A 14252-nucleotide genomic window follows, 5' to 3' on the forward strand; every position below is an offset into this window, starting at 1 on the left:
GCTAAATATCACAATGTTCTCATTGTTCCCATGATTTTGCATAAGGTTTCAATAGGGTAACTGTACCAGTAAGCTACGTGGTGAATTTGAAGTTCATCAATGCTGATGTTTGGCAAGACTAATTGATGATATTTTGGGACAAGGTAAATGCGCGCAATTTAGGGCATAATAGTAGCCATTTTGGATCGTTACTATGTCCTCATAATTATTCAGTCACTTATATGCTTTGGAAAATGTTATTTAAGTAAAGATATGTAAGTAGAATCCCCAAAATACACTTGTCAAAAAAATAATAAAATAAAAATATACCCAAATATGGGAATAAATATATTACACGGCAGGGAATAACGATTTATGCAAATTAGGCACCCTTCCCAAAAGAATTTCGGGTGTCACCCCTTCTAAATATCTTCTCTAGGTCTATAAGAATCTATCTGCCAAGTTTGGTGCTTTGGACCAGTCGGTCACGATCTTAATGAAAATTAGATCTAAGCCACCTGACTACTAGGGGTGTCCGATTGCATTTTGCCTAGCTTCCTGTACTGCTATTGGGATAAAAGCCATGTGTAGCAAGTCCATGAATGTCAACCAGTGCATCAGTGGTGGATTCCATTATGTCATGTACAGTTTTGTATTGGACGCACAGTGATTGATGGATTTTGATGGACTTGGTCCAGTTCCTAGTAAAAGATGCTAGGGATTTAGGGTTAATTGAAAAAAAAAATAATAACCAAATGAAATCACATTAATCAGTTTATATCACCTGCCTTCCTTATTTTGTATTTAGAAAAAGTATTATAAATACCAGTATCCTTTTGTTTTTTTCTGTCCTACATTTATGTACCTGTATTATTTCACTCAAAAAGATATTTGAAAATTCTTAGCTTTGAAGCTAAGGCTTTTTCGGGAGCTTTCAATTTTTCACTGTCTGATACGACACTATATTTGTACAATGTCGAACTTGTTTACGTGTAACTGCAGTACCTTTATTACTTGTCAGTACTACTCAGACATCCAGTATTTGAAAATCTAAAAAAAAAGAGAGTGATATTTATTGGCTGCCAAAAGGATAATGGGCTATGTGAAATGCATGCTACATTCATGCATCTGGGAGCATTAGAAATTTGCTTAATAGCTATAGGTAGTGGCGACGGAATCGTATTTCATAGGACTGCTTAGGTGGAACTCGACCGGTAGCTTCCTGTTGTTTCAACCTCTCAAGCAACTGTTCTTGCTGTTGGCTAGTCAAAGATGGCTGGTCTAAATCATCTATAGCATTGGGTACCACAAAAACTCAATCATACAGTCACTGAATATTTTACGAAGTGTCGTTTCAGCTTTAAGCCCATGACGTCATTTTGTGCACGATTTTCAAACGATTTTGATTTTGACCACTGTTTTTGGTTTCTCAGTTACAACATAATAATGAGTCAAAAGTCACAGAAAATATTTCTGTTCAAGTCATTGAAAAATTAGGGTTTACAATGTAGCTGAGCATGGTGAAATTTTAAGAAAGTTAGTTCATTGAGAATATGGCTGAACCTCTTTAACAATAGGACCATTAAAGGTACGTTTGATCATTTGCTTTTTCGTTCGAAGCAACAAAAATGCTCACAATCTGTAGTAGGGTGCATTAGTAACTAACTTGCTAAAGCCTAATCTCAGTGGATACAATTCATTTTTACAAAACAGAGAAAATGCATGAAATTCTTTTTTGTTCTCTAACTCCATTTCATTGCTAACACACTGAAGAGTGTGCGTGCAGGTTCCTTATTTTGAAACCTCATTCAGTGTTTATTTTCTTCCAGACAATAAATGACTAACTTGACACCAGTCCTATCTTGATTTTGAGCAAGATTTCAGTCGTTCCTATGTGGCTTTAAAAAAAGATAAAAAACTAAATTATCTGTTCAAAATTGTGATCAGTATTAAGTGTATATGCTACTGTCGCAATGTTGTAACATAACAGATTGTACATAGCTGTATAACAGACACACACATGGTATATTTCTGTACTAAATGTAAGCTGAATACTTTTCAATGTGGAATTAATTGAAATATTAATAACTCAAAGCTTTATTTTAATGAATCTATCTATATGATAAAAAATTATACTGTGGCTGTTATACTTGATTGGCCTCGTTTAATTTATACTTGAAATTTGTGGCCAGGCTGCTTGATGGTATTGTTGTAAATGCATAAAGTCGTTATTACGCATTAATGACTATAAATCCTGAACTCCTGTGAATTGTAAAGACATAACATTAAGAAATGTAAAGTGATTGCTGCAATAAATTAATTGACTTCAATTACAAAGCTAATGTAGCATTGCATTGTTTCTATGGGCATAAGGTCCTACACATTTTACTTGGACCAGAGGTTAAGCTTTTAGTTGCCCCCCCCCCCCCCCCCCCACTGATCACTCACTGTCTGTGAATTAGGCTTTCCAAAATCTCATCAGGCCCAAAGTTTCAAATGGGATAACCTCTACTTCCGCGCCAATGAATGGGCTAAATCTGGCCAATCTGCAGCTGTTTGCTTCTGTACAAACCCCTTGTGTGGCTAACCCGTACAGTTTAAAGGTACGGTTAACCGTAAGACGCACCATTGGAAAGGCCTTCTTTCGTTGATTTCTTCAATATGACAGCATGCCAGAAAGAATCATTTCACAGGGAGTTTAGTCCCCTTTACTATCTTTCAACCAAGTATGTTTTTCAACACTAATTACGTCAGTTACTTTTTGGATAGCTGCAAATAGTGATGGACTGTAGCTTTAAATTGTATTTAAGAAGATCTCTAGTGAAAAGTCATCAGGCTACATCCCAATTAGCTGTGTAGAGCTATGTCTAGGTCCACGCCCATTGAAAATACGTGGGACGCACTGACAAAAGACGTAGCCGTAGCTCTGGAAGCAGTACGTTTGGACACAGCCTAGGTCTCGTTCAAATGACGTCATTTCCTACAGACCATCCACGTGCATCAGCATTTTGAGCGTCAACTTGCATGCATAATGCGCATCGGCTGCGTCGTATTTCAAACACATGTCAACACTGAGCAGTGCCTGCTTGATTGCGTAAAATACGCAGTTGCAGTTCTACAGAGATGGCCGTCATCGAGCGAGCTGTTTGCGAGTTGGCCACGCCCCTTAGACAATCCTATGGAATTGTTGTACGCTAAGTTTTGTCTCAGATGTTGCGCGCTGCGCGTCCATTTGTATATCATGTAATTGGATAATATTTCACTAAGTTGTGTTGACGCGATTCTAACGTGATTCTAAATGCGATAGGTCAATTGTGTGTTGTAAGACCAGCTTTATTGCTTGCCTTGTCTCGTTTTGTTTTGGAGGGAGGGGAAAGTTTTAGCCCAAAGAATTGACAGCATTGTTACACCGAAATTTTTTCCATTTTTATTTAAATATTTGTTTTTCACAACTTTGAATTATTCATGATTTGTGCGATGTGATTGAAAGAGGCAAGCTCCAGACGGATAAGCTTTGCAGGAGATTGAACATCTTGGGGTAAGAATTTCTGTCTAAAAACGTCAACAATTTGTTGATCTCATTGACTGAAATTGGTGGATTTTGTACCGAAAAGAGAAATTCAAACAAAATGAATGAGACTGTCAATAAAAAAAGGTTCGAAAACTGAATGGAAGGTCTGAAAGATGTATTTCTTTCTATAATGTCTTTCCCTCAGATTCAAAAGGTCTGATTTCAGACAAAAGTCTGGAAAAATAATCGCAAGCATGAAAAATAAAACCAATTAAAAATCACACCTGACTTCTGTTTGACAAAAGGATGTTGACAAAACAATTTCTTTTATTAGCTGATATTTAATGTTCCTTTTCTCCAAGTTAATATGGACAAAATGACAACTGTACAGAAGTTATTCACGATGCATTGCGCAAGAGATGCACTTATATTTAATACTAAAGAATAATGTCGCAATCCTACAAGATTGGGTTTTCAATGTTTGAAATCAAATTGAAAAACTTAATATGTTCACTTGTTTTACATTTCATTTGGCAAGTATAATTTAAACAAAATAAAAGGCACTAACATAAATCACAACAGTGACGCGTTTTTAGACAAAATAAAATTTCGGCCCAAAGAAATATTTGTATTTAAAAGCCACTTTACCAAAGGAATAGAAAAGAAAACAATTCCCTGAAGCAGTTTTGTTTTCAATCTAAATCTATGGTCAAAGACCAATATATTAAAAAGAAATTGATATTTACATCAATTAAATATATGTTCATTTATATTCACTTGAATAGTATAGTAAGCTGAATTTGAATATCTATAGTGGAAGCATATTTATTTTTTGATAGTCGTTGATTTCATATCAGTGGGGATCATAGCTGATAAACCACAAATTGTCACGATATTTAAGGTCAGAGCAACATGTTGATGTTGTGATTTCCCATTGTAGAACATCTTGACAATTTTCTTGCAACAAATATGGAAATGAAAACGTTTTATTAAAGAAATTTTTTTCAAAACAAACCGAATTCAAGGTTCTAACACAGATAATGACTTCCCCTGATTGATGGCCCTAGTGACATTCAGTTTATCATACGAAAATTCACAATTTATTTTTTAGAACCTTTTTTTTCCAAACGTAAAATGAGAGCTAGACAACAGCATTGAATAAGCCTTTTCGGAGTTCCAACTGCGCGCATTCGTAACCTGTGACAATGCACATTGTTTGTCTCAAATGCCCTTTGACAGTACCCACAATGCACAAACAGCCTTTTTGTAAAGTCAGTGGCGCGATGGTGTCAAAGGCCATTTGAGACAAAAAAATGCGCGTTGTCACAGGTTATGAATGCGCAGTTGGAACTCCGAAAAGGCTTATTACGGATACTGAATTCAGCATGGATGCGAAATGTAAAGCGTGAGTGGTGCCGAAGATAATTGAGGATGGGGCCAATACAAAATTAATATTCCCTCTGTTTGCCACAGATTCCCACATCTAACATGGATAAGAATCAAATAAATATGAAATTACTTGATCTGGTACACTAACTTGTAGCTCAACTTATGAAAGTTCCAGATTTTTATTTTGATTTGAGTGACAGACCAAAACTCCCGTTGGTATTGGCGTGAAAGCCTGACTCTGCTAAAATTTAAATTTGATCTTCAGACTTTTCAGATAATACTTTTTATTATATCACAGGGACGTAGCGAAAGGGGGGGGGGGGGTCCCCATAACTTCTCTCAGACAGCATTTAGAGCCCCAAGTCCGCAAATGAACCACCATAAGCTTCGCTAGACAAGGGGTGTGGAGTTGTCCCCCCCCCCCCCCACTTAAATTGTTTCAGTTTTGACAGCAAACTTGTTGTCCTGTCTGAAAAATTATGTACCAGTCTGTTGAAGGACGCCACCTATTGTCCAATAGTCTCGAAGATCATTGCCTTTGAACAGCGCCTCCAATAGTCTGATGGTGTCCAGCCCTCCACCCTCCCCCCACTTATCGATTTTGCGTATGACAATAACAAAAATTCCTGGCTACACCCCAGCACAGAGCATCTGTCGGCAATTTGTGGTAATACTGTCCCAATCAAATTGGTCTGGCCTTGCCCCTGTTCATAATGCATAAAAAGTTGGATGAACTAGCTCAGTTGGTTTTGAAACTTCAATGTGTTTGTTCCCTTCAAGTGAGGGATCCCACAGCCTCTACGAGCTGCAATCCCAGAGCATACTGGGGGTGTCTCTCTGGGAGTAGACCGACGGCTTTGCTGACCAGATGGGCAGTGTCTGGAATCGGGGGATGTGGACATCGCAGACTTGACTCTTTAGCCTGTGTTTCAAGAACAAAAATCGATTAAACTCTGATTCGGCTTTGTTTCTTAAAAAGTGATCAGCCAATGTCTAAAATAACTCTATTTATTACAAACAATCTGGATGACAAACAAAGAAAGTAAATGCCGGCCTTGCGTTTTCACTCCTAAGAAAACTTTCAACACAGTCCTCAATAACCTTCTAATGTTTTGCAGACTTTTCGGTAAAGGAAAAAATTCAGATCGTTGTAAAAGTAAAGTGTTCAGTGTTGCCCACTGATTTTGAACCCTAAGCTAAATTTTCCTACCCAATATGCGACTCTGAAACTTAGTATTGTTACACATGCTTAACATAAATGTGATGTGATCAAGCTAAATGAGTCGTTTGTCGACCCCGATCAAAAAAAAAAATATTACAGATTTGAAAAGAACACAATCTCAGCATTACTCATGTGAAGATTGTATGCTGATACCATCTTTAGTTCAAAAAATATGGAAGTCGGAACACCACGAGATGTGATGAAGTGATGTGATGAAGTGGCCCTGTTTTGGCCTTTATCTCCAAATAAAAATTCCTGACAAACGACTCATGTAGCTTGATCGCATCACATATAGAGTCTGCTCTCAACAAATAATTTTGCCAGTCTTGAAATAGCGGCTCGATTCTACCTTACTCAATTTTGTAAAACAGGTGGATTTTGAAGAACCTATGAGGGTTTGCCAGCAATTATGCTGGCAAAATCTATAAAATTGTTGGACTCCTCTGCAACTCTTGTTCTGTTTATGTTGATAGCATTAACATCTCTGAAATCAAACAATTTGTTTTGGCAAATTGACTTGTCATTTTCTCAGACAGGTCACAAATTATAACAGCAGCTCATGCTGTTCTAAGTGATGACAAATACTAAAAGTTCTTACTAAGACTTTGAGCCACGTTATCAGCGAAGCAGGAAGGGAAGACTGGCGGGCGACGCTGGCTGCGTTTGCATCTACAATGAACACCTGAGCTAGGCGCAGACCTATCACGTTGATCAGCTGAACCGCCATCTGGGTGTGGTCTGTTACAGTCACCAAAACCTGATGAATATGAAAAACGGGTTGTTAATATTCATCAGCTGACTTGAAGGTATAGTCCATGTTTTGTAATTTGTGCATTATGTTCGTTTGAAGCAACAAAAGTGCTTAAGATCTATCGAAGGATGCTGAACAACTAACCTGATGAAGTTTCAGCTCAGCTTTAGCTGTATATTTCGAGAAAAACAGCATTCTAGGATCTCAATTTCAAATCAAAAGTTGCTGAATCATGTTTTGAATTGGGCCTGAATTCAGCGTCAGAGACACGTTATCACTGAGCGATTGCAGCTACGCGATGTCGCACACTGATCCGACGAATTATAGCAACCGCGTGCGCGTGTGCGTCGTGCCAATGCTTGCGCGCGCTTCGCCGAATAACAAAACAAATACTAATTTGAATTTCCTACGGTGCTTCTTAAGAAGCACCGTTGGAAAGGCCTTCTTTTGTTGATTTCTTCAAAATGACAGCTTGCCAGAAAGAATAATTTCACAGGGAGTTTAGTCCCCTTACTATCTTTCAACCAAGCATGTTTTCCAACAATAATTACGCCAGCTACTTTTTGGACAGCTGCAAATGATGGACTCTGGCTTTAACACTCTGGGCGTTGCCTGTTGGCACAATGACCAGTTGAATATGCAAAACAAAACGTTCATATTCATATTGAATATGGAAAACACAACATTAATATTCATCATCCAGGTGCCGTCTATTGCCAAATAACAGGCTGAATATGCAAAACAGAACAATCAGGTTCATGAGCTAATCAACCACGTAAAGATGTAACAGTTGCAGACTATGCCAAAGAAAAAACTTTGATGTTTCAAACAGCTAGGATTGACTACATCAAAAGATTGACTGTTTAAGGTGTTTAGAATGATTGAAAAAGACTAAAAAAATTGGTGGGTAGCCGTGTTTTTCTGAAAAAGACTAGTCAATGGAAAATTAATTTTTAAAAAGGTTTCATGTAAAAAAAAGAAAATCTATTTTGGTGGACTAAAGTCGATCGTCATACTATTTGGTTCCACATAACTCTTGAGTGACAATCTGAAACGGGTCTCAAGCTGCGTCAATCACTGGAGTTGATCCAAACCTACAATTCAGGCCCGGATTATCTAATAGACACAGCAGGCAAAGTGCCTACAAAAAATTCGGGGGCCTACACAAATTTGAGAGGCTACGAAAAATACCACAGTATGCCAACAGGCTTTTAGAGCTACCAGTGTGGCCTGGCTTGCTTAGTACAGCTTAGCATTAACATGAAATTGGTACTGGTGCTTAGTGCGGAGTACAGCCTACGGAATACTGGTGCCAAGGGCCTACGGCTACTAACTGTACCTCTTGAGCAATGGCATCATAGCCACTCTTGAACAGCTCACAGACATGATGTCTCTTCAGCCTGTCAACGTCGCCACCGAAGGCTATGGCTAGCTGGACCACGGTTCCCGGCCAGGTGTGGGCTGGGTGACTCCTGCGTATCCTGCGCACGTCCAGCGGGCCGGGGCTGGAGGGCATGACCGGTGGCGAGTGGCAGATGGGCTCGGCTTGCTTGGGGTCCATGGAGTGATTCGGAGGTAGACTCTCCACGGCATCCGTGATGATCCTCATCATGAACTGGAAATGGAGAGTTGGAGACAACTTCAAGAATTACATGGTGGGAGAATGGAGTTTGAGACGCATAGTTTACAGAATGGGGCTGAATAAACAAGATGGTTCTCGAATCATGCGTCTCGCCTGCTTTCGTGATTATCTTTAAAGAGTGACTAATCAGTATGAAGATTGCCAAATTGCATCTATGACCCAAGTTTGGTTCCAACTTTTCAAATGAGATCAATTTTACATGTTCAGCCTATTCTACAACTTGAACTCAGATGACCTTTGACCTTGGTATGTGACCTTTGACTACATTATCATATGAAGGTTGCCATGTTGCATCTATGACCCAAGTTTGGTTCCAATTGGACTTCAACTTTTGAAATGAGACTAATGTTACAAAACTTTAACCAAAATACCACATACATACATACTACACACATACTACATACATACAGACATAGTGATTGCATAGTCTCTTTCCTGAACAAATTTCAGGCGAGACAAAAATAAATGGATTATTAAGAAGTGTTTGACAATAAAATGCTCCAGGCTGACCTGATCCCTGTTCCTCTGCAGACCCTGGTCGACCTCCCCCGTGGGTTGCATGACTGGCGCATCCAGGTCCCTGAAGAAGGCATTCCTCGCTTTGTAGTCAAACAAGACCTTGAGTGGTTTGATGGATTTGGTGTTGAATACCAAAACTGACGAGAAAAATAAGAAACCTTGATTCATCTCAGAGCATTTTAGACAATGAAAATTGTTGAAACATAACAGTAGCCGATTTCATGAAACGTTGCACAATGGCTTAACTTCCTTCATGCAAAAATAAATTCAGCAACATAAATCACATGACAATTTGGCTGGTGACATGTTTCTGCTAAGTATGTATTTTCTGTACTTAGTATATTTATGAGCTCAGCTGAGAGTTTAGCCCCAGATGAAGGTGCTTTAAGTTATGAAGGAAAAATTTCTCGACACTGATGGTGATATCATGCATGCCCTAGGTGTGAACAACGTAGCATGCATGCAGCAACAAAATTCCAAGTTAGTGTGCACAAAACTGCTGAGTACAGTTTGGGGGTAAAACACCAATAACAAATTTTTTTTTTTAAATATATAATATTTTGGTTATATCGAGTCTTGGATACTGTAATTTCATTAGTCTAGAATGGTCATGTGTCCAGTCTATAATCCTGACTGTTATATATCATACACACTGCATTGAATATAAATTTCCACAATATACACTGTTGCGTATATACATTATATAAGTGTAGAGCCTGCACGCCTACCAACAGAGAACTGCAACCTCTCAGTCTCATATCTGGCAGGAAAACTCACAGTAATCAAAAGGTTGTGCTACAGTGATTGAATCTATTTCTTGTACAGTGAGTTACTCACATAACACTTAATATGGGACGTGTTTTTTTTTATCTTCGACGATCCATAGACATATCCTACATCACAGCAGTCAACAAACTTTAGATGGCATTTTCACTGATAAGAGGGTGAAGTTGTACTTATTTTTTATTAATACAGTAAGAGTAAAAAAAACGAAACCCACATGTTGAGACCATTGTTTTAGGGAAGTTCTGCATGTAGCATTTTCAAAATCTAGGATAGGAAAGCCCAATTCATAAGCTTGCTTTTAGTATGAGAATCATTCAAATCACTCATGTACTTTTCAAGTTACGGAATTTTAAACACAACCACCATTCTGTCCACGGATCACAAAAAAGTTCAGTGTTCTTTCAGCAAAACGTAAACAAATCACATAAGGATGTGTGTGAATTGTTTTCGTTTTGCTAAAAGAACGTACACCTTTTTTGTGATCCATAGACAGAACCTTAAAACGGTGGTTGTGTTTAAAATTCTGTAACTGTTTTTACTCACCCTGTACAGGAGGGTAAGCAGCATGACCATACTCACTTGCATGTAATGACGTTGTCAGTTGCTTGTGTAGATCCACCATGTAGTGGTTTGGTAGTGGCTGGCTGATAGCTAGCTCAGCCAACGGTGTTGGACCCTGAACGTCTTGCCAAAGCTCCTCCATCTCAAGAGAAGGTACCAAGGAAGACTCAGTCTCCACCTACGGGGAGAAACCACGTCGAGGATTGGATTATTCCTATTTGGGCAATGATTCTCAAATGGGCTCTTACACAGAGGAAAAATCAAAAGAGATTTTTGATCTGGTTCCAATTCCATCCAAATGGCATTCTAGGTGATATGTCTTTGTAACTCCTGTTCATCGGATCAATTTAAGACGGTGCTGCCATTTCAGGAACCCATCTGCTCCCAGCTCAGACAGGCAATTGATACAAATTGTCTTGCCCGAGGACACAAACACTACATTCCAATAGTTACAAACTGATCCCAAATCCATACATGGCATGACTCATGACAACAACCGTGGCCCAATTCCAGAACTCTGCTTACTGCTAGCACAAACATGAATCCGGCACTTACCACATAAATCATGTCCAGGAGTTCGCAGCACAGTCCGATGAAAGACTCTAATGATACGTCGCTCATGCCAACATCCTGGGACAAAAAAAAACCAGTAAAATATAGATAAGTAATGTTTCTTGTTGAATACAATGTAGTTCAATGGCAACAGTTTCTAATTAGGTTTGCACTACCACTATTAGAAATTTTGACTTGTTTTGAAATTGCATTTGTTTGTCTGTTTTGCTTGATCGATATTTTAACTTCCTTTTTTTTTCATTCTTCTCAATAAAAAAATAGGAATAGCGATGATGTAAAGGGTCACAAAAACCACTAATTACTTATCGGTAAAGAAAGTTCAGGAAAGAGATGAGGAATTTGGGCGATTCACAATGCATTGCGCCACCAAGAGTTTGCAATGGAGAGTTCATTTTTCCCAGTGCATTGTGGGAGATGGTCGACAAATTTGCAGCGCGGGACATTTGTAATTGTAAGTTTTTTCCAGTCACTAGTTTCGTAAGCGTATGATTCGAGTATATGTTTGCCATTTTCTTTTCTTTTGATCAATATGGTGTTTTTTGTAAGGCGGCAGAACGCTATGCCCCAATCTATAACAAATTAGCTCAAGTTGTTTACTGACACTCATTCAAATGGGCCATGTTTTGTCGACCGTAAACTTGAAAAATGGACTCTCCACAGCAAACTCTTGGTGGCGCACTGCATTGTGAATCGTCCAAATTGTTTATGAACATTTTGATACTGGAGGCTGAAAACTCAAAGTTGCAGGAAGCAGTTGACAGTTCCGGTTTGTAAACACATATAATTGATTTCTTCATTGGTTACTTGTGGCCTGCATGCAGAAGTACCCCCTCAACGGTAAGAAAGGGAGAGTTGGGGGAGACCACTGGGTGGGACATTCGAATGCATTGCCAACGGCGCCTGGCGCTCACGAGCAGATGCTATGGTTATGTGCACATTCACAATAAAATTAGGCATACTTTAGGCCATACACGCGCCAACAAGTACCCCATACTGTGTGCCCCTCCCTAGGGCGCTCTTCGAAAGCGGTTGCAACTGTTTGTGTATAGAATCCATACCAGGGCAATATAAAAATCCAGAAGTATATAAAGAAAGAAGTTGGAAGAACAAAGAGACATTAACACCCTACCTTCCGACACAGCCTATCCTTTGGCGCCTTGCCGATTTTGTCGATGAGAAAAGCTGTCGCAGACACCTTCTTGACGGAGAATGTATGCCACATCATGCTGGCTATGCCTAGAATGTGGATGCAAGAAGACACAGAAAAGACTCATATACAGCCTTATCATGCGTATCAAATTACTGTAATATGAAGCATTTTCGGGTTTCATAAGCGAATCGCAAGCCAATCACAAGTTGTTCAGATCTTGCCACAAGCTTTTCAAATGTCTTAGAACAAAAGGATCACTCTATTACATGTGACCGATTATTTTTTTTGACTTGTGGGCTTATCACTTGTAAATGGGCCGGGCATATCCTAGTGGATTTGGATTTTGATTCTCTGCATACTCACCATGTTGCAGCAGAGGATTACGTATCGTCTGCAAATGACCCAGGGCTGATTTGAATAAGTCTGTTACCTGGCAACAAACAAATTTGATGTACACATTACGTCAATGATTCCATGGTGATTAGCAACCCCACCCCTTATTCTTAAAATGTTTTAACTTAGAAATGCCAAATTTGCATTACAGTATTCATGATTTTTCAACACATGTGTTAACGTCACACAAGCACTGATATACATTTCAAAACCGATCATGTAATCGTAAAACTATTTCAATGATAGCATAAGTATCTGAAAACTACCAAATGACACAAACTTTCATCTAAAAAAACTGACAATCTTCAAATATGAATCCTGTTCACGACAAAACATTTTGTGGAGTGCTGTACCCTTGTGGTTAAAGGCATTGGATTCGTGGTCTGTGGGTAATTCTGCTGGTTGTGGGTTCGAGTCCAGACTGCGGCTATGGTGTGTGTGCCCTTGGGCAAGGCACTTTGTCACTCATTGCTTCTCTCCACCCAGGAGTAAATGGGTACCTGTGAGGGCAGAGATGGTTATTGTGATTGAATTAGCTTCCTTGCGCCTAACAGGCTGCATCGAGCTGTATACTCCCCAGGGAGCTGAGATGGTATTTGGAATGTTTAATTGGCCCAATAATCAGGGGTAATAATAATGCAAAGCGCTTTGATCATAGTTAAAAGCGCTATATAAGAACCCGTATTATTATTATTTTATTATTTCCCAACTTCTCAGTTTCCTGCTTAGATCTTTTAAGCCCAGGTTCCTATGCTTCCTTACCTCAGGATTCTTGTTCCAGCGGACTATGTACTCCCATGTGCAATGAGCCTGCATGATATCATGGGCCAAACTACGAGGGAACCGTAGACATAACGCCTGAAGCAATTCTGTGACAAGAAGAAATAAAAGCAACGGTAAATTGATGGATGACGTTGGCATGCATGCTCTATGATTCCTATTATTTTTCTTATAATTAGATCTTCTTGCTTCCTTGCATACTCCTCATTTTTATTTTTAAAGATATTATATTATTACTGTTTATTTCTGGTAATAAAACCAAGGATTCCTCAAAAGCGCCCAAGGCACTGTAGCTCGCAAGCCTGAAGAAACCTGTAAAGAGAAGACAATGTGAAGAAATAACAGTTTTAGAGGTGGGAGGAAAAGCCCAGAAGAATATTCTGGGGGAACCCACGGAATCAGGTAGGGACTGAAAACCCAATCCACATGTGGTCCGGGCAGGAATTGAACCCGGGCTGCAGAGGTGGAAGGCGAGAAAAGAACCACTGCCCCTACCTGACTCCCGTATTTGAAATCTAAAGTGAAGTACAAAATTGTTCATACCTTGAACTTGTTGAGCGTCGTCGCCTAGAGACAGCCCCTCAGACGACACCCCCGCAATTGCATGGTTGCTTCCTGAGCAGTTTGACAAGAAGCTAGGGGGTACACCGTTCTGGGCCACCCATCTTGCTACATATTCTGCAATGATACCTACAGATATATCCACAGACAAAAAGATGAGTAAAACACAACTTCAATGAGATTCATAAGCGACTCAAAGATTGGTACTGAAAAAAATAAGATAAAGCATTATCTTTCATATCTAATATCACAAAATCATTGTACTCTTGTTATGTATACCCATTTTATAATTTCTACTTTAAAGTAGACACATTATGTTTTGAAGCAATTTGACATCAAAGCATGCAATAGACATGTCTGTTAAATTTGATATTACGTGGAAGTTGTAATGGTTTTCACAGAAGCAAGTGATGACCTTCGAACTATGACCTCCAC

At 39.1% G+C, this 14252-nt stretch overlaps 1 protein-coding gene across 2 annotated transcripts in view; it reads right to left on the reverse strand.

Moving 5' to 3' along the window:
* Nucleotides 1-4825: 4825 nt before the first annotated feature.
* LOC119745306 (rab3 GTPase-activating protein non-catalytic subunit-like) overlaps nucleotides 4826-14252 on the reverse strand; it is a 56869-nt gene continuing 47442 nt past the window's right edge. For both annotated transcript variants that reach the window (XM_038221583.1, XM_038221582.1), the window contains exons 21-30: nucleotides 13800-13946; nucleotides 13239-13345; nucleotides 12447-12513; nucleotides 12063-12169; nucleotides 10916-10990; nucleotides 10379-10538; nucleotides 9005-9150; nucleotides 8192-8467; nucleotides 6700-6858; nucleotides 4826-5801 (exon numbers count right to left, since the gene is read on the reverse strand). In XM_038221583.1, coding sequence (XP_038077511.1) covers nucleotides 5655-5801; nucleotides 6700-6858; nucleotides 8192-8467; nucleotides 9005-9150; nucleotides 10379-10538; nucleotides 10916-10990; nucleotides 12063-12169; nucleotides 12447-12513; nucleotides 13239-13345; nucleotides 13800-13946 — 1391 coding nt within the window. In that variant the 3' untranslated portion in view covers nucleotides 4826-5654. The remainder of the gene's footprint in view (nucleotides 5802-6699; nucleotides 6859-8191; nucleotides 8468-9004; nucleotides 9151-10378; nucleotides 10539-10915; nucleotides 10991-12062; nucleotides 12170-12446; nucleotides 12514-13238; nucleotides 13346-13799; nucleotides 13947-14252) is intronic.

Source organism: Patiria miniata, unplaced genomic scaffold (assembly GCF_015706575.1).
Source record: "Patiria miniata isolate m_02_andy unplaced genomic scaffold, ASM1570657v1 HiC_scaffold_7, whole genome shotgun sequence".
Classification (NCBI taxonomy): domain Eukaryota; kingdom Metazoa; phylum Echinodermata; class Asteroidea; order Valvatida; family Asterinidae; genus Patiria; species Patiria miniata.